The 26,378-nt window shown below is 45.9% G+C and overlaps 1 protein-coding gene across 1 annotated transcript in view; it reads right to left on the bottom strand.

The window, feature by feature from the left end:
- Positions 1-25,897, bottom strand: part of PCGF6 (polycomb group ring finger 6) — a 47,482-nt gene extending 21,585 nt beyond the window's left edge. The window contains exons 1-7 of the mRNA XM_075131094.1: positions 25,500-25,897; positions 19,883-19,982; positions 18,402-18,498; positions 17,583-17,638; positions 13,116-13,175; positions 11,303-11,411; positions 2,885-2,912 (exon numbers count right to left, since the gene is read on the bottom strand). Coding sequence (XP_074987195.1) covers positions 2,885-2,912; positions 11,303-11,411; positions 13,116-13,175; positions 17,583-17,638; positions 18,402-18,498; positions 19,883-19,982; positions 25,500-25,781 — 732 coding nt within the window. The 5' untranslated portion in view covers positions 25,782-25,897. The remainder of the gene's footprint in view (positions 1-2,884; positions 2,913-11,302; positions 11,412-13,115; positions 13,176-17,582; positions 17,639-18,401; positions 18,499-19,882; positions 19,983-25,499) is intronic.
- Positions 25,898-26,378: the final 481 nt, after the last annotated feature.

Here is a 26,378-nt window from a genome sequence, read left to right as displayed (position 1 = left end):
TTGGAGATTTAGCTTGGCTGGAAGAAGCAGAAAAGCATGAAGCCAAGAGTGAGAAAGGAGGTAGTGTGGGGAGAGAAATAAGAGCATAAGGAGGAAAAAAAGAGGAGGAAATGAAAGCAGAGAAGTAAATGGGGGCTTATTAATGACATAGCAAGGAAGTGGAAAGTGATGTAGAAAAACAGCCAGTAAAGGCATTCAAGGGAGTTAAAGGTGATTCTTTGAGATCATTCAGGGCCCAGTTCTGCCACCTTCATCCATGTTAGTATCAGTCTGTTAACAGTCCAATTGGAACCAATGGGACTACTCGTGGAATACAGTACATGGTGAATAAAAGCTGGCAGAACCTGGAACTCAATGTTTGTACAAGACTTCTGAGTTAAAGCTGAGTTTCAGTCAGGCTGTTACTGGAAGCCTGTATTTATGGCTTAAAAAGGGGTTGGATCAGCTTACAAAAAAAATCAATTTCCTTACCTATGTCACAAACCCTGTCTTAGATTATTAAAATAGAAAGTGTTTTAAAAACCAAAACCTATTTCTGTCTATGCAATTTATTTTTGCAGTTTCTCTCAGCTCAGACAAGTTCTCATGGGCCAGTACAATGGTTGGGTTGCAAACACTGCAGGAGAATATTTGTAACTAGACTTTCTACTGGAATTTAAAAAAACAACCATCATCTTATGGAAACATTTCAATTGCATTCAGGTGTTGTAAGATACTGTTTTATGAAGCCTAACCTTTAGGTCAAATTTGATTTGACTCCTAATTCTCCCCCCACCCACCAATTTCAGCACTAAAGAAATACAAACTCTACTGTCCCCCAAGGGAAAAATCATGACACTGACATACCATGTGGCTCTGAAACTACACATCAGGAGGTGACAGACGTAGTTGAGGTTTGCATAATCTCTGAATACCTAAGTAATGTATGTTGTTGATATGTATTAATAATATAAAATGCATTTAACTCTAGTGGGTGTTAATCTGTATTCAGTGCCTACATCTGAGCAGCTTCCTCTGAAGCCATTATATGAACTAAGAGGTGCCATCTGCATAGCTTAGAAACATAGTATGAAAATGAAGGAAAACTCCTTGTGGAAGGCGGTCACTGTGCATACACATCAGCCTCAGTAAATGTTTTTTATTTCCCTCTAATGTTTTAGACTTTTTATTGCCCCTTACAAATGTTTTTATTACTGGGAACAAATATGCATCTGATATGGACATTTTTCAGTACTGGAGATTTTTTCCTGTGCCAGTAAAATGGCTGAATTGCTTTAAACTCAATTTGTAAGCTAACGTTACATCTACCGTGAAACCATGTATACCTCTTCAAATCCAGAAAGCTGAGCAAAGAATTGATGGGAAAATGGGATCAATCCAAGGCAAAGAGAATGAGGGTGAAACAGGGGTAAGGGGCAGAAACAAAGAAACAATGCAGGAGAAAAAACACCGGAGGGGCAGAGAACAATGTAGAGAAAGCAACTTGGCTGGAGATATTTTCAGGAAGGCAGCCTCCCCTCTGCAGATTACTTTCTCATTCACAAAATCTACATTCACAATTCAGTTGTAGGCTCAGCTAAGCCCTTTGGGACAGGGACAATCTCATTTCAGTGTTGGTAGAGTGCCCAGTACAGTGGGGCCCTGTTCTCAGTTGGCTATTAAGCTCTACAATAATGATTAATAAATCATAACAAAGGTGAGTAGTTGCACCCGAGTTGCACCTTTTCAGATTTGTGCCTGCAGTCTGGACAGGTATCAACCCAGCTAAAAATAAAGATGAGGCAAAGGAGAAAGGATGGGAAAGAATTAAGACAAATTATATGTAATATGTTAGTAAAATGCTGTTTGCTCCCATTCTTAAATATTAAGGTTGCATATCTCCATGCTAAACGTACCCATGTTTAGTTTCTCTTTTACAATCTGCTACTCTGTGCTGTTCCATAGCTTTTTATTCCTAATATCCTGCTGTCATAAAAGATAAAATGTAATATGTGACTACATAATTTAAAGTTCTATCTATTGCTTGGCTTGAATAGAGCCTGTTTCCAAGGTATTTATTCACATACTGAAATGATACACTTTGCACATCCTTAATTACAGCCTGTCAAATTATGGAGAAGGCAGCAAGAGATGGGCAGTTTCACACTGTGAGACAACACTGATTTGGCACAGTAGGAACAAGTTTTAGTTGACTCTACATTACAATACCACGGAGCTGTATTTATTTTCCAGTTCAGTAACCACTATTCAGAGAAGAGATGAATGTCTTTAACAGAGAGATCAAGGTGAGAGTGAACTAGCAACTGACCAGGGAAGTCTATTTAGCTGCCTAGCAAATAGGCACAAGTATTTCTTTGTGCCTTCCATCTTCCTCCTGCGGTTATACATTAGAACTCAAGACTACTACCTCTTGGTTGATGAGTACAGAAACACACATTATAAACTACATCTTCCAGAACAAATCAGAGATTTAAAAACAAAAACAAAACAAAACAAACTGCAACACTTTGGGCACGACTATTCCCTTGGGCAGAATTCCAAATAAACGTACAATAAGGGCACTCATCCCCCAGAGACAGAGCCTGAAGCAACAAGCGAGACTAGTCAGTTTTATTATGTTCCATTCTCCCACACTAAAATATTATTTTCCTGCCTTTGTAGTCTCTCTTCTTGACACACCCTGTGACATTATGCATTATGATGGATTTTAAAGTACAATGTAGCTCAATATCACTTTATACTCCACTGGGTAAACTCCAGATTGTGTGTCCAGGTGTACTTCTAGTGCAAAGCAAACCCGGATGAGCTAAATTAAATTAGATTAAAGTTAGACAAATTTCCTAAGTGAAATGTATAGGAAAATAAATTCAAGTCACATCCACACCTTAAAATTCCCTGCGCCTTCATTAGCTCTGAAAGACAAGAGAAAAGTTAACATAATCAATAATATCTCTAAGCGACATGGTTATTAGCAACCTCAAGTTACTATAATCAATAAGCCACTATCATACCACACAGTTTTGGTGCATTAAATACCCTTAAAAAAATAAACCAAAACCCCAAGGTATTTCCTTTTAATTGAATTCATAATAATAAATGAAATACAAATAGATTGCATTTATATAGTTGTTCCTTTTTCTCCTCTATTGCATTCCTGTAAAATAAACCCTTTATGTCTTTTTCGTATTTAAATCTGCCACTCTGAAGTGAAAAACAAAACAAATAAGCCAGAATAACACACTCAAATCTCATATATAGTGTAAACTATCAGATATAACATTAACTTTCTTAGGAGTGATCTGGAACAAAATATAGCATGGATAACTAGAAAAATAAAAATGTCTTCCAAAGGTTACAAACATTGCTGTCTAGGTATTTATACTGTGCTTATTACTGGTATCTAAGCTGCTAATAGACAGTGCTCAATAATACTGACAGAGCATCTCACACCATTGTAGAGATCCTTGGGGCTAAACATAGACCTTTCAGAGTACATTCCTCCTAGGGGAATTCTGCGCCAAAAAATAAAAAATGCAGTGCCAAAATATTAAAAATTCTGTGCACAATATTTTAAAATTCTGCATATTTTATTTGTCAAAATAACACAATATAACCATGCCAGTTTCATTTATTATGATAATTTATTTCAAAATACCTGTCAGCAAGTATGTCTGTAACAATATAGACAAAAAAAAAATTCAGGATTTTTTTTTGACAAATATATTAATACAGAACTTTGAGTAATAATTCATTTAAACTACAATACAGAAACATTTCCTGCATCCCTCAAAAGCATTGCAAAGGCTTGAGGGAGTCAAGGGTAACAGAGGAGCTGAGGGAGAGGGAAGTAATTGCTGTAAAGGAGCCTGGCAGTGAACCTAGGTGTGGGCGGGAGAAGTATGGAACAGTTGTTTTTGGTGGGGGAGGGATTGTTAGAGAGTTGGGGAACCTCCCCCATGCAGACCCTGGCAGAACCCTAGTCTCTCCCATTCAGTCAGGCACATCCGCCCCTGTCCCCATGTGGCCCTGCAACCCCCCCAACCCATTCAGCCCCTGGCTCAATGGAGTTACCCCACTAGCTCCTGACTCATGCCCCAGTCTGTCCCCCCACTAGCCCTTCTGAACCCCAATTTGCGACCCCCCCCCCGAAGCCCCGTATGCCCCTCTCTGTCCGTCCTGTGCCTCCTCATCTAGCCCCACTGTGAGAAATGCAGCCTTCGCTGCTGGTTGGCTGCCCTCTCCTCTGGTGCCACAGCAGCCCCTGGTGGGCAAAAGGTGTAGCTACTGCTCCTCTCCAGAAGAATCTATATTCTGCAGAGAAAAAAATCTGCAGGAGACATTAATTCTGCACATGCGCAGTGGCGCAGAATTCCCCAGGAGTAGTACATATATGTTGATTAGTGCAGACACTATCTAGGAAAGAAGGAGAATACCAAATGCTTCAGATGAAAGCAAAAAGGAATTGGCCAACCCCTTCTCCCCCAACAAAAAGAAATAGAGAGCCAAATTTGCAGCTAGTGTAAATCAAGAGCTACACTGGCTTCAATGGAGATACACTGGTTAACACACCAGTTGGTCATCTGGTCCAGAGACTATGCCTGAAAAACAGCACAATACTGTACATTTTAAGGTGGTGAGGGTGAGGCAGAGAAGAATTCCAGCTAACAGTTCAACACAGGAAAAACAAGCTATCAGAGTTTTACCTACTACAAAGTCTCTAAAAAGGATGGCTTTCAGCATGAACAATGCCCACTTCTTCAGGTCTCATTATTTGTGTGTCAACTAACGATGTGTGTGAGAAATAATGCAGCACTTAGTTTGTATTGGAAGAAGCAGAATCAAGCACTGCCCATTTAATGTTTATTGACTATAATTGCTACAGACCACATACACGTAACAGAGAAAAATGTCTTTGCAATGCCTACATGGACCAAGTGTTAGCGTGAAGCTTTAGATTGCTATATTTAGATATCACCATCTCCAGTATGTGCCTACCACGAGATAGAGAGTTGCATAAAACCAGCATTACAATCAGCTACTGAAATGTATTTTAAAAGATTAGCTGCCTTTTCCTAGGTGTAGGGACAGAATCATGCAGGCTAGAATTTTATCTTTCAGAATGCCTCATTTTATTCATTATCTGTATGTGTGTCTGAGATTGGACAGGAGAGTATGGTCAGAAAGATTTTAAAAGGGACTGAAGAATAATGTTATCAGAAGGGGAAATAAAAAAAAGATAGCAATAAGCATTTCCGTTCCAGGAGTGGCTCTCTCTGATCCATTTCCAGTGCTGCAGAAAATATTTAACCATTTCATGAGCACATGATACAAGTAATTTGGGAGCAAATTTTTAATGTAAAAAAACTCTGGCTGGTTGACCCAACCCTTTTAAAGTTTTCTTTAGTCGCTGAGACTTCATAATCTCGCCCTCCATTTCCTGGGCAAGTTATTTCTGATTTTAAGTTTTGAAGAGGAAAGCAGAGCATTTTTTACAACATCTGCAATTCTTAAACATCTGCCTAAGAGCAAAGGTTAAAAAAAAATGACAGTCACCTAAAAAATAAAAGCCCCTTGTTACTGCTGTTACTTTTCTTACTGGCTCCTTAGATTACTGCACCCAAAAGAATGTTTTTGTTGTGGCTCTTTTAGTTTAGGTCTTCACTCTTTTTACTTTTACTTACTTGCTATTTACTTAATTTTTGTACTTCACTCAGTATAGTCAATGAAACCAAACTAGTCAGTTTCACATTGTATACTGAACTTTTGCATAAAACTGTAATGTTTGAGTTGCAAACACTTAAAGGGAAGCTTCAAAATCAAACCAGCAGAAAAACAAATTCAATCAAGCCACACACCCCCCCCCCCCCTAGATTTGGGATCTAAATTGCCTGACAAAAGTCCTTTTGTACTGATAAAAGAAAAATGCATCTGCTGAGAATCAAAGAAAAAACTAATGGCATAATCTTAAACAAGGGCTAATTTAAATAGATTTACTTTTCTCAAATCAACCCAAACTGCAAATTATTTTATAGTTAAGGACAGTGTCAAGAAGCTGTCTATATAGTCATTAACCATTACTAATGTTCTCAAAAGCATATCTTTCCTTCAAAAAAATTGTAGCATTGATGTGTTGCCTTTAAAGGACATTTTATGCTAAAACAATATTTCAGTTTTTAAGAAGTTGCAACTTACCAATTACGTATTTATATATCCAGAAAGGTGAAGATTTGTCAACGTACTAGCTGAGCTGCAAAGAATGTAAATGTACCCATTTGTCACTTTACGCTCTGTGCAGGTTGTCTCTGCCACCTTGTGGTGTAATACAGCAATGTTTTCTATCAAGCTTAGGTCCCAATCTTGCAATGGAATGGGCCTGAAGTCAATGGGAACCTGCATGGACTGTGCTAGTGGAACGTATATTGTTATATCACACTGATTATGGTAGAGAAGCACATTAAAATATGAGTTAAAGGAACATTATTAAGTTTGCAAAGTCAATCACTTAAAAGCTAGGAGAGGCCAGAATCTAAGGGGCCACAAGTGCTCCTTGATCTTTTTGAATAGACAATGTGGCTCCAACCTTTATTTACTACAAAATATTCAGACCTTGCTCTGCACACAGAATTTATAATTTCCTCATGGACTTTTCTATGGTGCTCATCACTATGGGATCCAAGTGCTTCACAAACATTAATTTATTTTCAGAATGCTCCTGTGAGATGAAGAGTCATTATCCCCATTTTACAGATGGGGAACTGAGGCACAGAGATTAAGATCAAATGTACCCACAAATTTTGGGCGCCCAATTTGAGACACCCAAGACTTGATTGCATACTATAGCACTTCAGATGTTCAAAATACATTGTGACTGCTCAGCACTTCCGAAAATCAGACTCCTGGGTCTTGAGTCAGGGATCCAGAAAAAAGGAACAAATAATTAGTGACCACCTGTGAACTGTTTTTAAGTGACTTGTGCAGACTCACAGAGAAAGTCTTTGTCAGAGACAGGGATAGAATCCAATTTACCAGGCCAGTATTCAACTGCCTTAGCCAGGATGCCATCCTGTCTCTTCCTGAAATCTCGTCTCATTCAGCACATACCTTTCAACTTCTGCAACAAATGAGGCAGGGGTCCTATAGGTGTGCTTAATTCACTACATACCCTTAATTCATTCCTAGAGCATGGTCCACCCTGTGTGTGTAATGATGCAGGGGTCCTGTGGAAATATTATGTGATTACATAATTAAATGCAAAATGCAGGGGAACGGGGTGTGTGGGAGGGGGCAAATTAAGATTACACAGGCATTTCTGGCATTTCCTAACTTTTCAGTGCTTGACTTTGCAACTGTAATAATGTCCTTTTATTGTAGAAAGAAAAGGAGCACTTGTGGCACCTTAGAGACTAACCAATTTATTTGAGCATGAGCTTTCACGAAAGCTCATGCTCAAATAAATTGGTTAGTCTCTAAGGTGCCACAAGTACTCCTTTTCTTTTTGCAAAGACAGACTAACACGGCTGTTACTCTGAAACCTTTTATTGTAGTTTTGTGAGTGCAATTTCCTAGACTTAAAATTAAATAAAAGAAATCCCATCATACTGACACTCACATGGTTCATCAGCAGGGTTGGAACCTTTGGAATGACTGCACAATCCTCAGCCACTTGAGCTAATGGAGTACCAGACAGCAGTAGTAAATTGTCATTCTCTACATGGGCCAGCACTAGAGGAGGATGGGACAGTTTGCTGGATAGTTGTTGGCTAGTACAGCTTGTAAAAATGAAGCTGAAAAGGGTAACTGTAATTTGCTGGAAGAAGCTCAGAGTAGTGAGAAGAGCAGCAGTTTGTCTGTGGGGAGTGGCAATGTGCCTGGTCAGGAGATTTGGGATGAGCCTAGGCAGCCTTGTGAGCTGATGGCTTTGTCTAGTCAGCAGTTTGGGAAGGCGAGGATAGTGGTTTTGCTGGATATTTGCTGACAGCAAGAGAGAGGTGGTGGTGGTGGTGCTTGGGGACGGAGTCATGCTCTAAGGGGGATGGAGTCATCTATCTGCTGCCCAGACTGGGAAACTCAAGAAGTGTGTTGCTTGCCTGGAGATAGAATTCAGGATGTGACGGAGTGTCTGCTGAGACTGATCAAGCCCTCGGACCGCTACCCCTTCATACTTCTCCACGTGGGCACCAATGATACTGCCAAGAATGACCTTGAACGGGTCACTGCAGTCTACGTGGCTCTGGGAAGAAGGATAAAGGAGTTTGAGGCACAAGTCATGTTCTCCTCCATCCTCCCTGTTGAAGGAAAAGGCCCAGGTAGGGACGATCCAATTGTGGCGGTAAATGCATGGTTACACAGGTGGTGTCAGAAGAGGGCTTTGGATTCTTCGACCATGGGATGTTGTTCCAGGAAGGAGGATTGCTAGGAAGAGATGGGATCCACCTAACGAAGAGAGGGAAGAGCATTTCACTGGCAGGCTTGCTAACTTAGTGAGGAGGACTTTAAACTAGGTTCGCTGGGGATGGAGACCTAAGCCCTGAGGTAAGTGGGATACCGGGAGGAAACACAAGGGTATGGATTGGATGAGTGGACTATAAGGTGGATAGAAAGCTGGCCAGATTGTTGGGCTAAACGGGTAGTGATCAACGGCCCGATATCTAGTTGACAACTGGTATCAAGCGGAGTGCAGCAGGGGTCAGTCCTGGCCCGGTTTTGTTCAACATCTTCATTAATGATCTGGATGATGGGATGGATTGCATTGAACCCTCAGCAAGTTTGCGGATGACACTAAGCTGAGGGGACAGGTAGATATACTGGAGGGTAGGAATAGGGTCCAGAGTGACCTAGACAAATTGGAGGATTGGGCCAAAAGAAATCTGATGAGGTTCAATGAGGAGAAGTCCAGAGTCCTGCACTTCAGATGGAAGAATCCCATGCACTGCTACAAGCTGGGGACTGACTGGCTAAGCAGCAGTTCTGCAGAAAGGACCTGGGGATTACAGTGGATGAGAAGCTGGATATGAGTCAAAAGTGTGCCCTTGTTGCCAAGAAGGCTAACAGCATATTAGGCTGCCTTAGTAGGAGCGTTGCCAGCAGATCGAGGGAAGTGATAACTCCCCTCTATTCGGCACTCGTGAGGCCACATCTAGAGTATTGTGTCCAGTTTTGGGCCATCCACTATAGAAAGGATGTGGGATAAATTGGAGAGAGTCCAGCAGAGAGCAACGAAAATGATTAGGGGGCTGGGGCACATGGTTTATGAGGAGAGGCTGAGGGAACTGGTCTTATTTAGTCTACAAAAAAGAAAAGTGCGGGGGCATTTGAAGCAGCCTTCAACTACCTGAAGGGGGGTTCCAAAGAAGATGGAGCTAGGCTGTTCTCAGTGGTGGCAAATGACAGAACAAGGAGCAATGGTCTCAAGTTGCAGCAGGGGAGGTCTAGGTTTGGATATTAGGAAAAATTATTTCACTAGGAGGATGGAGAAGCACTGGAATGGGTTACCTAGGGAGGTGGTGGAATCTCCATCCTTTAGAGGTTTTTAAGGCCCGGCTTGACAAAGCCCTGGCTGGGATGATGTAGTTGAGGTTGGTCCTGCTTTGAGCAGCGGGTTGGACTAGATCACCTCTTGAGGTCTCTTCCAACCCTAATCTTCTATGATTCAGTGGGGAAACTCAGGAATCTTTGGTTCCATTCCAGACTCTGGAAGGGAGTGTCAAGTGGGCACAAACACTTCTGCCCATTCCCCCCCACAAGCTTTACCCCTTCCGTCTTGTTCCCTCTGACCTGTCCCTACCTCAGTGCTGTCTCTTTCCCACATCTGGCTCCTTGACCCAATCTTCACTCTTTAGGTTTCTCATCTCAGTTCCAATCTCCTTCCTCAGTCAATCCTCCTTCTGGGCTTGCTGTCCGAGTCCCAGTCACTTCCCCTCCCCTCAGACAGTCCCACTGTCCTTGCCCAGCCAGTCCCTGTTCTTCCCTCTTGGCTCCTTGTGTGACCTGGTTCTCCCTCCCCAACCACTGGCTCCCAGTGGCTCCTTGGTCTCCTAATCCAATTTTAGTAGCATCCCCCTGCCTTCCTGGCTCCTTGTCCCGGTGTCCTCTGTCCCTGGTTATCTATCCCAGTCTCTTTGGCCAACCAGTCCCAGTTATCTCCCTTCACTCCCAGCTTCTTGTCAGATCTGTCTCCTCCCTTCACCTGGTCCTTAGTCCCAGTCTTCATGCCCAATCAGTACTATTCTCCCCCATCTAGTCATTAGATCACAGTATTCTACCCCCTGCCTGCCAACTGGCTCCCAGTCCCCACCTGTTCTCCTCTCAAGCTCCCATTCGTAGCATCCCATCCCTGACATCCAGTCCCAATCATCTTGCCCATATATTCCCAGCCTCCCCACCCAGATCCAAGTACCAGCCTCTCTTTCTAGCAAGTTGGAAGAAAGTATAAAAAGAGAGACCGTGAAACATCAATTGGCCTCTCTCCCCTCCCCCCAACTCAACACCGGGAAGAATGTCTGGAGGACAAAAGACTTTGAATTGAGGGAGTTTGGTCCCAGGCTGGAAGGGTGCCCAGTCTGTACACTGAGGAACTGTAACCTGATTGTAACATCTGTCAGGGTGAGAAAAGCTGTTCGATTCAACTCTTGCTTAGACTAAAAGTTTAGGATTTAGAATGCGTGTTTACTTTTAATTTTCTGAAGGTAACTATCTCTGACCTTTCTGCCTACCATCTATAATCACTTAAAATCCATTTTTCTGTAGTTAATAAACTTATTTTTATGTTTTAGCCTTACCAGTGAGTTTGTCTAAAGTGCTTAGGAAATCTCAGCTTAGGTAACAAAGGCTGGTGCATATCCACTGTCCTATGAAGAAGTGAAGAACTAAGTAATGAACTTACACTGGTCAGGCTTCAGACCTGTGTAAGACGATACAGTCTATGATTCTATGAGTTCAGATGTACAAGGCTGGGGAGAACCAGCTGGAGCCTCTATACTGATAGTTCATGACTGGCTGGGAGATCATTCATGTAACACAGTTGGCTGTGTCCCTGCATGTGTATGGCTGTGTAAGTGTAGTGCCTATCAGAGGTTTGTAGCTTGACATCTGCATCAAAGTGCAAGAAGAACCCAGGCTGGCGGAACGGAGGGTTCAGCAGTCCCACAGTCCAGGTTGCACCCCAAGGACCCCGTTACCACCAGACAGATACTTTTAAAAAAACCCTCCCATTACAGTTATTCCAAAATCTAAGTGTGGTGCTCACATTTCACACACACTTTCTTACAGTTTTACACCTGCTGCAAGTCTTTGTTTGACTCACCCAATGAACTCCAAAAGCAGTGAGACGTCAAGTTCTGGTGGGATTCGAAACACTGATCCCAAGACTTTCCGAGGTCTTCCTCTGCTCACAGGGACTGGCTGTGGGACAGCTAAAGAAATCAAAGTGATGAAAAAATGTATCAGCTGCTGAAGTTCACTGTATGTGATATACAAGTCAAACAATGCGGCATAAATAACCACACAGCTCAACTATGACTTTCATTAATTCAAATACATGTTTAGTATGAGTGCCAATAATGGTATTTTCCTACCATACAGCATACCGTCTTTCTGAACAGTGGTTTATGTCACAATGGGCCATGAAAGTCATTTACACAAGTATCTTTCAACTTCTAACGGTATCTTTAAATATCTTATCTAATAATTTAATTATCTTACCATTTAACTTATTTCTTACCTTAATTACACTTAATGAGACAAAAATGCACACCACACATACATCTTTCCTGGTTCTAGATAAAATATGCATTGTGCAATGGGACAGGCTGAAATCCAACAACAATTTAGATTATTTGTTGAGTGCCAACAATGTGCTTGTTGCTGCACAGCACACAACAAATGAAGACAGCCCCTACCTCAAAGAGTATAAAACCTGGAAAACACACAGAGGTGGCATTGACTGGGAAATCCTGAAGCACAGAAGATAATGTCTGTTTGTTCAGATGTTTTCAGTTATGTTTATTCTCATAGGAATTACCTTAGTGGATCAGACCAATGATCTGTCTTGTCCAATATCCTATCTCCAACAATGGCCAGAACCAGCTACTTAAAGGAAGAAACCTTGTAGTGGGCAATTATAGAATATCATGCCCACAAAAAAGTTTCCTCCTAAACCCTGGTAGCTGGAGGTTGGCTTATGCCTCAGAACAGAGGATTTCTCTCTCTTTCAAAGCTCTTTAGTATTTACTATAACAACTCTTGGATATCCTTGTTATTCATATTGCCATTATGAAAATCGACTATTTATTTCTCCCGTGCTTTCTTTCTCTTAACCAGTGTCCGAGACAGAACAGCACTTTGTGTCTCATATCATGACTAATTATTTTCTTTCTTTCTTTCCCTCGTGAGGGACACTTTGTCAAAGGCCTTTTGCAAATCCAAATAAATTATGCCTACCAGTTCTTACGCATACTATTTTATTGAAATAGTCAAAGAATTCCAATACATTAGTGAGGGACAATTTTCTTTTGAATAAGCTGTATTGGATAGATCCTACCATATCATGATCATCTAGGTGTTTTATACATCTGTTTTAAAATCTTCGCAAGATCAATAAAGTATCAGAAAAGATTCTTTGCACTTTTTACTCTCTTTTCATTAGATGGGTCTCTGATAAGTTCATTGAGCTTCATAATACCCTAGAAAGGTAGAGAAGCACTATAATCTTCATTTTATGTACAGAGAAACAAACAGAGAAAGCTAAAAGGACTTGACTGATAAATGACTGAAGATTATTCCAGTGAGTAGCAATTAGTATGTCACAGATAAAATACTGTGCATTTCTGAACTATGTAGTACTGGAATTTATTTGTTGCATTTTCACACTGTAAGACCATCCCTAGTTTTTATTAAATATCTAAATGGTCATGACATATCTTTTACATGCATGCACAAAACCAAAACAATTCAAAATAAATCTCAATAACTTGAAACAGAGTTCAGATCATTGTGGCATTTCTTCCAACAGTGAACCACTATTTCAAAAAGAAAGACTACTGTTAGGAAATATTTAAAATTTTATCTTGTTGTAATACTGTACTTATTCCCCCAAAGTAAAGTAATAATAAACTCACCAGGTTTGGGTACTTCTAGACCTCTTTCTTTATAGAAATCATGCATCTGCTTTTTCTCTCCTGAAAAAATACAAAATACATTGTAAACTGGGCTTTGTTACCTATGGCAAATACAATACCTGGCTGTCTAGTTTCCAATAGCTGCTTAAGGAATTTACTGGAACAATTCCAATTAGCATTAATAGGGGCTTCCCAGGCATCTGTAAGACAGCAGCCCCCTTAGTGTTTCATATTAGAGACAAATTATATTAGATTATGCACAACAATTTAGTACTGTATAGTCTATTAACGAATATAACCAGGACTTGGAAAATTGCCACAGAATATATTGTTTTTGTACCAAATGCTGTATACTATTCCTTAGCTTAATCAGACCTGAGAAACAGTTACTTTGCTCCAACAGCTTTGAAAAGTTTGTGGACTTTTGTTATTGTAGATATACAAAAGGAGCTCATGTTTTAATGGTGCTTCAAGCTGATGTAGATGATCATCCATGATGCATACAGGGGTACAAAGCATTCCAGGGAGATAACCCAGATGGCAAATGGTCATATGCATTTAATCAGACTATGCTTGAAAATTATTATATTATCACCACATCATCACCTTTCTTGGCGTTTAGCTAAGATTGCTCAACTGAATTCCTTATCAAGGCATTCACCGAACAGCCAATAAATCACGAGAGCCCTGCATGGATACAAATTTATATCTGTGGAACTGCAGGGCTGTACCGGGAACCGCAGTGGCAAAATGAGCAGCATGACAGGCCGCTGCTCCCAGGAGCCAGCACCCTGCACCAACAGCTCCTCCGGCATGGCTGTACCACTCGCAGCCATGCCCCCAGCCCTGCCCACTGGGGCAGGCATCAAGCTCGCCAACAGTTGCCCCTGGTTGTGCTTATGTTTTCAAGCAGCTCGCATGCTCCGAGAGAAGAGTCCCTTCCATGCAGTGGTCTGCATCTCCTGTCCAGGGCAGGGGCAGGGCTGGACTGCAAGCAGTACAACTATGCTGGAGGAGCTGCTCGCGCGAGCGATGGCTGCTGGGAGCGGCAGCCCCACGTGTTGCTCCTTTCGCTGCTGTGGTTCCCAGTAAAGCCCTGGAGCTCCGCAGATACTGATTTACATCTGCGGATATACATTGATATCCACGCAGGACTCTATAAATCACCAACTAATCCGCCATTCATATCCACACATTCCTTACCACCCCCAAACATCGTAACAACCAAATACACTCACAGACTCTTCAGCTATAACCAACCAAAATACACACATCCAATTCCTCACAACAGCATTCAGTTGAATGGGGGAAAACAAAGCTGGGCAGGTGGTATGAGGTGAGAAGGGGGTTAAGCTTGGTCTACACTACAGAGTTAGGTTGACATAAGACAGCTTACATCGACCTAACTATGTCAGTGTCTACACTACAATGCTGTTTAAGTGGTCCGCTACACTGACATAATAACTCCACCTTCACAAGAGGCATAGAGCTTATGTCGATGTAGTTAGGTCAGTGCAGTGTCTGTGTAGACACTGCATTATTTACATTAGCTGCTGGCTGTCGGCCCCAAGGGGGCAGACAGCTGGAGCCTTGCCTGCCCCGCCCAGTGCTGACAGCCCAGGGAACAGGCTCACAGCTGTGAGCCTTTCCCATAATGGCACTGACAGCCCAGAGCCTTGCTGCCACTTCCTGGTGAGGGATTTGGTGGTGGGGACTGCCACTCAAGCTCAAGCGCTCTCCCCCCATCCCATATCCCTCACCAGGAGGTAGCAGCAGGGCTCACACCAGACGCTCTTCCCCTCCCGCAACAGGACTGACAGCTCCAGCTGTGAGCTGCAGGGGGTGCAATTTCACTGTAGGAAGCCTACCAGGAGTGAAATTGACATTCTTGTCAGTTTCACAGCTGCTATTATTTCACATTTCCTCTCAGGCTCCAGCTGTCAGCCTTGGGGGCTCCAGCTGCGAGCCCCACATGGGGCTGACAGCCCCAGGGTAGCAGCAGGGAGCTCCAGCTCTGAGCTCCCTGTGGGCTGACAATTGGAGCCAAAATGTGAAATAATAGCAGCTGTGAAACTGACAAGAATGTCAATTTCACTCCTGGTAGGCTCCCAGCTGTGAAGTTGAGCCTACTGCAGGCTCACAGCTGGGGCTGTCAGCAAGGAGGTGGGAGGCAGACTCAGAGCTGTGAATCCGGCACCCGGAAGCTCAGCTGTTGGGCGGAGGGGGGCCCAGCTGTGAGCCTGGCACCTGCCTAGCAGCTGGGGAGACCAGCTGTGATCCCCGTGCTTATAGCTGAAGCTGTCAGCCCCAGGGCTGCGAGGCTCCAGCTGTCAGTATTCCACAAAGCCCCACTTCAGTTGCTGGACATGCACTCCTGACAGAAGGCACAAGTGTGGACATGAACCGCTGCTTTAATTACTGTGGTGGCTGTACATCGACTTAACTCCAGTTGATTTAATTTTGTAGAGTAGATAATCCCTCAGTGTGACAGATATTGCAACCACATGTAGTATCTTTGGAGATTACTGTATCAACATTACGAAGGTTCTGTGTAACATTGTGGGCTAGGGACTGTATTCTACTCCATGGAGAAAGTTACTGCAACTCCTCCAGAAACTAAGAACAGCAGGGGGTGATGACTGCCATCTTTGGGACTGTAAAGAGCCCCAGAGAAATACCACACCAGAGTGCATGTGTTAGATATACTGGTTCAGACCAGCTTCAAGGGATGCAGAGAAAGGGCAGCTTGAACTGACTGAGGGGCCTTTCTTTCGATTCAACAAATGAACATGACCTTTTGTCCAAAGAGGGACCCAATCCTGTTAAAGGGTTGGAACTCTGACCTACCAGACTCCCACAGGGGGGAGAGTAGCAACTTCTGGTACATTTAGTATGTGTTTAGACCTTATCGTATGTTTTCTCAGTATGCTTTTGTCCATAAATAAATGCATTCTGTTTTAAGAGAGCTGTTTGGCTACTGGTAACTCGAGTACACACTGGTCCTTGACCTTGGAGAGAAGGCAAAGACCAGGGTCTGGACTCCTAGTCAGACCTGCTGGGATAAACACAATAAAGTGCAATGTGGGTTGACAGCCTAAATACCTGGTGAGAAGGATGTTAGTCCCTAACCAGAGAGAGGTGACAGTGAGAGCCCTGAAACTTAAAGAGTATACCACACAGGAGGTCACTGGTACAGCTACTCCACAATCATGACACCTGTTTTTATATGACTAAACAGCACCTGAAGTACTTCCCACTTCAGTGATGCTTTGTGCACTTAGGAACCTCAGCCACTCTCCTTACTCACACCCCAGCTCATTCCCCATGCTCCCTGCTGCCCAAACTGCTCCCTGGCTCTATAGTATCAAGGATAGTGGGGAGGGGGCATGGAGCAGATCTGGTAAGTCAGGAAAGGAGGCTTCACAGCATTAGAAAATTGAAGTAATTTACAGAACCAGGCTGTTTCAGGAGCTACTCAAGGTGGAACTAAATGAGATTATGATGAATTAGGGGAATTAGTTTGTTATATTTAAAAATATGCAGGTGTGTGCATGATGTCTGGAGTTTGTGGCAACTGTGGTTCTTTAGATATAGGGAGCAAAGCAAAAACAAACACAAAATCCACACACCACTTACGGTGCAGTCCAAATTTCAAAGAGGGGGCATTTTAAAATTTGTCCTCTGCCAATGTTAATAAACCTGTGAGGAAAAAGATATTATGGAACATTCAATTGTCCCCTGGAGAGTTAGTGTGCAAAGTTTTGTGTGGAAGGCCTGGAAATTAAATGCAATTACTTAAAACTGGTACACACAGATTTTACAAATCTCAATACAAGCTTAACTATGGAGTCATAGAATCATAGATATCAGGGTTGGAAGAGACCTCAGGAGGTCATCTAGTCCAACCCCCTGCTCAAAGCAGGACCAACACCAACTAAATCATCCCAGCTAGGGCTTTGTCAAGCCGGGCCTTAAAAAACTCTATAGATGGAGATTCCACCATCTCCCTAGGTAACCCATTCCAGTGCTTCACCACCCTCCTAGTCATTATTGATACCATCATAGTGACTACAGTGGGTGACCCACATCATGTCAGAGGACAGAAGTTTCATTGTGTTCATGGACTGTGTGTAATAGCATCTTAGCAGCCTGACAATCACCAATCTGTGTGGCTAGTAGGATTTATGGACAATGCAAAACTAGCTTTTAAGAAAAACATTTAAGTTTGACCATTTTAAGGAGCTGAAATGCAGAAATACGATGAAGTGAGCTGTAGCTCACAAAAGCTTACGCTCAAATAAATTTGTTAGTCTCTAAGGTGCCACAAGTCCTCCTTTTCTTTTTGCTAATACAAACTAACACGGCTGCTACTCTGAAACCTGAATTAAAGTGGCTACCAGCTTGTCAGTTCAAGTCCTTCCTATTTATTACGACACCAGGATGGTAATGGAGTGAAAATAGACTTACTGTCCTCCAGATTGACAACTAATTTATACACTATGTCTTGTAACTGACGATCCAACCTAACAAGAAGAAAAAAAAGAAGGGGAATGATCTTTAGTTAGGCAGGACACATTCGCACAATAACATGGACATCTTTTGGGTGTAATATAAAAACACTTAGATTAATCATAACATTTTTGTAGAGGAGCTAAATATATTGCTGAACACAGTACACACCAACAAGAAAATGACAAAGCACCGAACTCTCCCTGTCTGTGTTCAGCTCCTGGCTATAGCACTTCAGGAAAATAAACCACTTGAGCTGAAAATGCATCTTCAGAGAAGGAAGAAGAAATCTGCAGTATATATTCAAAGCTATTGTCAAGTACCTTAGGCTCGCAATATAGGTTTTGTTAAAGTTATACAAAACCAAATGGAAGATTAAGTTGGGAACCCCGGCCAATGGGAGCTTCGGGAGAGGTACCTGGAGGAGCGGCCAGGGCAACACACAGACCCCTGTGCCCCCACTCCCCCAGGTCCCGGCCACTTCCTGGAGCGGCGCAGGGGCAGGACAGAGCAGGCAGGGAGGGAGCCTGCCCTGTCCCTGGTGCGCGCCAGGCTGGAGCTGCTCTAGGTAAATGCTGGGGGGGGGGGTGTGAGGGAGCCGCGTGGAGCTGGTGGGCTGCAGAAAATAACCTTGCGAGCCGCGTGTTTGAGACCTCTGCTCTAAACACACACAAAAATCTAAATATTACAGGTAAATATAAATGTTTTAAACCTGTGTTTCTTTAACTTTAAAACAATAAACTAAAATAACATCAATAATTGAGATACTCTTATTACCTGATATTATAAAGAGGTTGTGTCTGATGTACAACAATGTTGCATTTTGGGCATCTGTTACTGTAGTAAAAATGTCTTACTATGCAGCTTTTACAGACTGTACAGAAAAAAATAGAAAAGCCCATTATATTGTAGCAAATGTTTACTGAAGATAATACAGGAGGAGTAATTAGCTTGAGACAGTGCTCAGACAACAGCAAGTATATGAAAATAAATTAAGCAAAATTAATTAAGTCAATTTAATTTTTATGTAAACATTTCACATGTTGGCAACATTAACATTAGAGTGAATTTAAACTTAGCATCAGTTTAGTGTGAATTTTTAACCCTAACCCTAAATTCCTTCTAAGCTGCATGGCCGCACAGCTGCCTATTAAGCTCCACGCTGGGGCTCAGAGCTGCGGCAGGGAGAGGGGCCTGTCCCCCAGCACGGACCTGTCGCAGCTGGGAGAGGCGCCTGTCTCCCAACACGGACCTGCCATGGCTGGGGGAGAGGCACCCCTCCCCCGGCCCCAACATGTACCTGCCCCAGACTTGCCACAGCCAGCGGAGAGGCGCTCCTTCCCTGGTCCCAACCTCTTCCCTGCCCCCAAACCCAGGTGCTGCTGTGGGGAGAGAGAGCTGGTAGGAGTCCTCTCTCCATGCTGTAGCCTCTGGCAAGCTTGCACCCCTCATCCCAGAGCCTGCAACCCTAGCTGGAGACCTCCCCCCCTCCTCCCACCGCACCCCAACACTCTGCCCCAGTTCTGAGCCCCCCTCCCACACTCCAAACCCCTCGGCCCCACCCCCATCACATGAATTTTGTTATGTGCACCAGTATGGAGGTGATGTGTCACACATTACCTCCATACTGGTGCACATAACAAAATTCATTCCACACATGCGTGGGAAAAATTAGAGGAGACACTGACCTAACCCATTCTTCTTTTCAAAGCATTGTACAGCTTTCCCTTGTATTTCAAAACAAGCAAACAACCTCACTGGCTGCTACAAGTTAGTGGTGAATTACTAACAGTTTTGGCCTATTATATTAGAAATTGATTTCTCTGCTTTTATGGACCTCTGTCAGCAACAGAAGTTGGCTGGGGGAAGGATGTCTCTGTTCCCTAGTGAGACAAGTTGAATCTCTCTAGTAGCATGTTTGGTTGAGGAAAGGCTGTTTGGAACATTATAAAGGGCGCTCCTCAGCCACGCTACCAGACCTATTTAAATAAACCACAGCTTTTGGCCCATCCTGACAGAAAATACAGGAATCTTGAACAGGCATTTCTGAGCCTGCTACAGTCAAAAACTTTCTGTTGATCTCCCAGAAATACTCAAGAGCCCTCAGCGCACGGTAAGGAATAAGCAGCAAATACCACCATTTTAGACAGGCAATTCCCAGCGTGAGGCTATGAAAATCTCACTCATCATGTTTTGGTAGCTGATCTCTCTCTAAATTTGAAACTAAAATTCTTAAAAAGGCTAACACGGATACTTACATGTATGAAGACACTCTGTAATGGTCGTGGCATCTATAAAATAACCTTTGCAGATGGAACACAAGATGTAAGGCGTCAACTCAGACAGGTTTATCATGCGCTATGAATACAATTGAAATTGTTTGAGAATACAGGTTAAAGCAACAGATTTCTCACTCCAGCTTCTCACAACCTCAAGCCACATTAAGAATGGAAAGATGTGTGTCAATATGCAGCACCTGGATCCACACAGCATGGCCCTGAGCAGCAACACTATTTCAAATGCAGCTCCTAACGGTTCCCATCTATTTTTCTGAATTGACCTTTCTGCAAACACAGCAATTCACAGTATTTCACGAAGCACTTCTAAAATGCAAATTATAAACAGCTCCCTTGGGCGTACTGGACAACTCAGAGAATAAGGCACTTTACCAGTACTAACGAAGTGCGGGGTGGTAGCAAGCTAAAATCTTTATCTGAGGAGTGTGCAATAGACAGTGTAATGGGCTCTCAGTTCTGAATCTGAGAAAGTGCTGGCCTTTTGTTTCAACATGCATCTAGGTTCACATAAATACATATTAAGGCAGGGACTGCAATTATACCGCACTGGATTTTGATAAAAAAAGTACATTTGCCAGAGAGGTAGAGAGGTATAAGGGAGGAACAAATCCACCAGCTCTTTTCTGACAGAAATCTGTTACTCTGGGCCAGAATGCCTTTCCTTCACAGGACTGGAAGGGTGTCCATCCTGAAATGCAGACTTTTCAAGAGTGTACTTCACAATTTAAGGTGTAATGTTTAAATAAACGAACTCCTCCAATCTAGTCCAAGTCTCCTGCATCATCATTCACCTGCCCCCTTTCCCGCACCTAGTCGTTCTGGGACCTCTGACCCACCATCATCCACAACTTTTCAAACACTTTCAACCTTATACCCACTTCCTGCCCTTTCTTCCCTCTCTTTCATGGAAATGAAATGAAATGCTGGAAATGGCCCATCTTGATTATCACTACAAAAGGTTTACCTGCCCGTCCCCCGATCTCCTGCTGGTAATAGCTCACCTTACCTGATCACTCTTGTTACAGTGTGTATGGTAACACTCATTGTTTCATGTTCTCTGTGTATATAAAATCTCCCTACTGTATTTTCCTCTGCATGCATCTGATGAAGTGAGCTATAGCTCACGAAAGCTTATGCTCAAATAAATTTGTTAGTCTCTAAGGTGCCACAAGTATTCCTGTTCTTTTTGCGGATACAGACTAACACGGCTGCTACTCTGAAACCTTTCATGAAGATGTTCATTGTCTCCATTCCTTCTGTACTCTCCACCATCCTGATTCATTCCATCTCACCAACCTTTGGATACCCCTAATATCTGCTTTCTCTGGTTTTATTCCCATGCTCCGAAAGTCTCTGAAGAAAGTCTCATGACCACTCAGACTTCCTTCACTACAACATCATTCTACCCTTCTTTGCTTCTGCCATCTTCCTTGTCAAACAGCATTAATTCTCCACTCTCATCGATTCCAAAGCCAGAAGGGACCAATGTGATCATCTAGTCTGACTTCCCATATAACACAGGCCAGAGACTTACATGGTCATTGATTCCCATGCCAGCTCTGTCCTCCTTTGTCATGGCTGACAATACCATCATCCTCTTGGTCACTCAAAACTTGGGTATTATCCAGAACTGCCTTCTCTCTAACCACACACATCACAGCTATACCAAAAGCTCACCTCTGCTTATTCTCTCTGTATACATTACTAACTCTCTCATCTAGGGCATTGTATCCTAGCTTAACTATTGCAAACTCACCCCTTCCCAACTTCCTGACATCCACCTGTTCCCCCTCACTTTAAGCATGCTAGGTTCTATCTTGATCCAAACAGCCAGGCCATGCTGCACAATGACAGCTCTTGTCTCACCTAGGCAGTCTCTCTGTAAGAGGGCTTTGATGGAGATAAAATATTACATGTTGGGAACTGTTGTCAACATAGGCTTACTCCTGCGGTCATTCTGTGCCAAAAATTAAAAATTCCACGCCAAAAAAATTAAAATTCTCCAAACAATATTTTAGAATTCTGCAAAATTCTGCAAATTGTATTTGTCAAATAAATGCGGAGGCTCCAGCATGGCATTGAGGAGCACAGGACACTAGCTGCACAGAGGTGGGAGATCACTGTGCAGCTCTTCTCCCACTTCCCCCAGACACAGATTCAGCAGTGAGGCTGCACCCAACCCTGACATAGAGCAAGGACGGGGCCTGCCCCAGAAACACCCCAGAGCCCTGCCGCTCCATGCCAGGTGCACTAGATAGGCTCAGCAAGGCAGGATCCAAGTGTGGTTTGGCTTAATGTGCAGGGATCCAGGTATGGGTTGAGAGGGTTCTGTGTGGGGCAATCTGGGTGCAGGTGGCTCAGTGGGCAATCCAGGTGTGGAGGGATGCACAGGGGCTTGTTGGAGGGTTCTGGGTGCAATGGTAATGGGACTCTGCAGGGGGCTCCAGGTGAAGGTGGTTGGGGCTCAGCAGGAGGGAAATGGGGAGAATAGAGCTCGGCAGGGGGGTCTGGTTGTGGGGGGCATCCAGATGCAGGGGAATGGGACTCAGTGGGGTGGGAATCCAGGTGCAACTGGCTGTGGCTTGGTGGGGATGGGGATCTGGATGCGGGTGGCTCGTCAGGGTGGTCCAGGGGGAGTGGGGCTCATCCGGGGGGTTCTGAGTGCAGGGGGTGAGGCTCGGCAGGAAGGTCTGGGTATGAGGGGGTCTGGATGCACGGGGGTTGGGCGGATAGGGGAGCAGCTCCCTGTACAGGGATCCTTCCCCCTACAGCTGAGGAGCGATGGGTGCAAGAAGCGGGGGGGGAAAAGGGGGAAGAGTTTGCAGAGTTTCCTACAGCTGGGGAAGAAATATGGGGGTGGTTTGACACAGCCCTGGATGCTGTGCCAAGGAAGAGAGGGTCCCATCCTCCCAAGCCCAGCCTGGACTAGCAGCTGAGCCCGGCACAGGGCAGGAGCCACCAGCCAGGTCTTCCTCAGTTCTGCCTCCTGCCCCACAGTGATTTGCCTCTCTGCCGGCTGCCCTGGGCACCCAAAATATACTGCTAGGGAGGGTTGCATGACTGCTCTTGTGGCTTCCCTTTGCTTCCTCATCAGAAAGTCATTTATCTGCGGGGAAGCAAATAAATCTGCAGGGAACATAAATTCTGTGCATGGGCAGTGGCGCAGAATTCCCTCAGGAGTACATAGGCTGTACCTCCTGCCTAGCTCAAGCTGAAGAGTAGGGCCTATCAAGAGCCGGGCTGCCTCTCCTGCCTGGCTCAAGCTGGACAGCTGGCATTTCTGAGATTCAGGCCATAAGAACAGCCATACTTGGTCAGCCCAATGGTCCATTTAGCCCAGTATACTGTTTTCCAATAGATGCTTCAGAGGAAATTAACAGAACCGGGCAATTAGAGAATGATGTTGTCCCCTTCCTCTTGTGAGCCAGACCACCCCTTGCTTGGCTTGAGCTGGAGCAGAGCCTGCCAGGAGCTGCTCTTAGTTGATACTGTGTGCACCTCTCCTGGGGTTTAAGGCAGATAGGTGCATGTTGGGTGCTACTGCCTCATAAAGTGGGGAGCACCTCCTCTGTGCTCCAGGCACAGCAGTGCATGCTGGGAACTATCCTCTCCTAAAGTCGGGGGCACCTCGCCTGCTCTCCACGCAGAGCAATGCATGCTGGGACTATCCCCTCACGAAGCGGGGGCCCTGCTCTCCAGGCAGAGCGGTGCATGCCGGGACTATCCCCTCATGAAGCAGGGGCATCGCTCTCCAGGCAGAGCGGTGCATGCCAGGACTATCCCCTCATGAAGCGGGGGCCCTGCTCTCCAGGCAGAGCGGTGCATGCCGGGACTATCCCCTCATGAAGCAGGGGCATCGCTCTCTTGGCAGAGCGGTGCACGCGGGGACTATCCCCTCATGAAGCGGGGGCATCGCTCTCCAGGCAGAGTGGTGCATGCCGGGACTATCCCCTCATGAAGCGGGGGCATCGCTCTCCAGGCAGAGCAATGCATGCCAGGACTATCCCCTCATGAAGCGGGGGCATCGCTCTCCAGGCAGAGCGGTGTATGCCAGGACTATCCCCTCACGAAGCGGGGGCATCGCTCTCTTGGCAGAGCGGTGCATGCCGGGACTATCCCTTCATGAAGCGGGGGCATCGCTCTCCAGGCAGAGCAATGCATGCTGGGAGTATCCCCTCATGAAGCAGGGGCATCGCTCTCCAGGCAGGGCGGTGCATGCCGGGACTATCCCCTCACGAAGCGGGGGCCCTGCTCTCCAGGCAGGGCGGTGCATGCCGGGACTATCCCCTCACGAAGCGGGGGCCCTGCTCTCCAGGCAGGGCGGTGCATGCCGGGACTATCCCCTCACGAAGCGGGGGCCCTGCTCTCCAGGCAGGGCGGTGCATGCCGGGACTATCCCCTCACGAAGCGGGGGCCCTGCTCTCCAGGCAGGGCGGTGCATGCCGGGACTATCCCCTCACGAAGCGGGGGCCCTGCTCTCCAGGCAGGGCGGTGCATGCCGGGACTATCCCCTCACGAAGCGGGGGCCCTGCTCTCCAGGCAGGGCGGTGCATGCCGGGACTATCCCCTCACGAAGCGGGGGCCCTGCTCTCCAGGCAGGGCGGTGCATGCTGGGAGTATCCCCTCATGAAGCGGGGGCCCTGCTCTCCAGGCAGAGCGGTGCATGCCGGGACTATCCCCTCATGAAGCGGGGGCCCTGCTCTCCAAGCAGAGCAGTGCATGCTGGGAGTATCCCCTCATGAAGCGGGGGCCCTGCTCTCCAGGCAGAGCGGTGCATGCCGGGACTATCCCCTCATGAAGCGGGGGCCCTGCTCTCCAAGCAGAGCAGTGCATGCTGGGAGTATCCCCTCATGAAGCGGGGGCCCTGCTCTCCAGGCAGAGCGGTGCATGCCGGGACTATCCCCTCATGAAGCGGGGGCCCTGCTCTCCAGGCAGAGCGGTGCATGCTGGGAGTATCCCCTCATGAAGCGGGGGCATCGCTCTCCAGGCAGAACAATGCATGCTGGGAGTATCCCCTCACGAAGCGGGGGCCCTGCTCTCCAGGCAGAACAATGCATGCTGGGAGTATCCCCTCACGAAGCGGGGGCCCTGCTCTCCAGGCAGAGCGGTGCATGCTGGGAGTATCCCCTCATGAAGCGGGGGCCCTGCTCTCCAGGCAGAGCGGTGCATGCTGGGAGTATCCCCTCATGAAGCGGGGGCCCTGCTCTCCAGGCAGAGCGGTGCATGCTGGGAGTATCCCCTCATGAAGCGGGGGCCCTGCTCTCCAGGCAGAGCGGTGCATGCTGGGAGTATCCCCTCACGAAGCGGGGGCCCTGCTCTCCAGGCAGAGCGGTGCATGCTGGGAGTATCCCCTCATGAAGCGGGGGCCCTGCTCTCCAGGCAGAGCGGTGCATGCTGGGACTATCCCCTCATGAAGCGGGGGCCCTGCTCTCCAGGCAGAGCGGTGCATGCTGGGAGCTGCTGTCTCTATTGGGAGAGGTTGGTGGTCACATGGGCTTTGTCTCGAGGCGCGATTGGACCACCCTCCCCGCCCGCTCTGCCCAGCCCGGGCCTTGGTGTTTGGTGGCCCCCCCATTACCTCACGCTCAGCGTCCGAGTCCAGCTCCCCCTCCTCCTCCTCTCGGCAGGCCCCGAAGCCGGCCCCGGGGCCCCCCTCCAGCTCCTCTTCCTCCAGCTCCTCCTCCTCTTCCTCCCCGCTGGATTCAGAGCGGCTCCTCTCGAAGTCGAACTGGAGGGAGCCGGCCCCAGAGCAGCCAGGGGCGCCCCCGACCTCCAGCTCCTCCTCGCCCGGCCCTAGGCCCGCCCCATCCCCGCCGGACAGGCCCGAGATCACCGAGCCGACATCCACCTCCATGTCCATGGCTGCGGGGGGTGGGGGGGCACTACAGCGGGATCGGCAGCCCGGCGCCGGAAGGGACGACGGGAAATGTAGTTCTCAACCCCTCTTCTGCGCTCGCCGTTCCGCCGGGACGGCGCGTGAGGCAGTGCGCATGCGTGCTAACAACGTGGAGAAGCACGCCGGGAATCGTAGTGTACTTCGCCTCGATGAGCTTGCGACTGTGCACATGCGCCATGAACGCTCAAGGGATGCTGGGAAATGTAGTTTTCAAAATTGCTGCGCTCTTTCTGCACACCCATCTTTCCCTAGCCAAGAATTAAATGTCAAGCTACGAAGTGGGCATTAAAGGGCATTAAATATCCCCTGGCAACACATGGGTCACAAAATCCTGCATTCCAGAGAGGATTTTACTAACTGCCCTTAAAATTAATAGAGACAGGGTTGGGGATGTAATAATATCTTCTATTGGACCAATGCTGTTAGTGAAAGAGACAAGATTTCTAGTGTACACAGAGCTCTTCGGGTCTGGGAGAGATACTCAAAGGGAGAGCTTTGGGATGGCAGTCTAAAAGCCAAGGGCAGCACCAGCAGAGGGGCAGACACTGCCACGTCTTAACA

The sequence above is a fragment of the Caretta caretta genome, chromosome 7 (genome assembly GCF_965140235.1).
Source record: "Caretta caretta isolate rCarCar2 chromosome 7, rCarCar1.hap1, whole genome shotgun sequence".
NCBI classification, from domain to species: domain Eukaryota; kingdom Metazoa; phylum Chordata; order Testudines; family Cheloniidae; genus Caretta; species Caretta caretta.
Note: the sequence above shows the minus strand (reverse complement) of the source record. Positions and strands in the feature narration are given on the sequence as shown.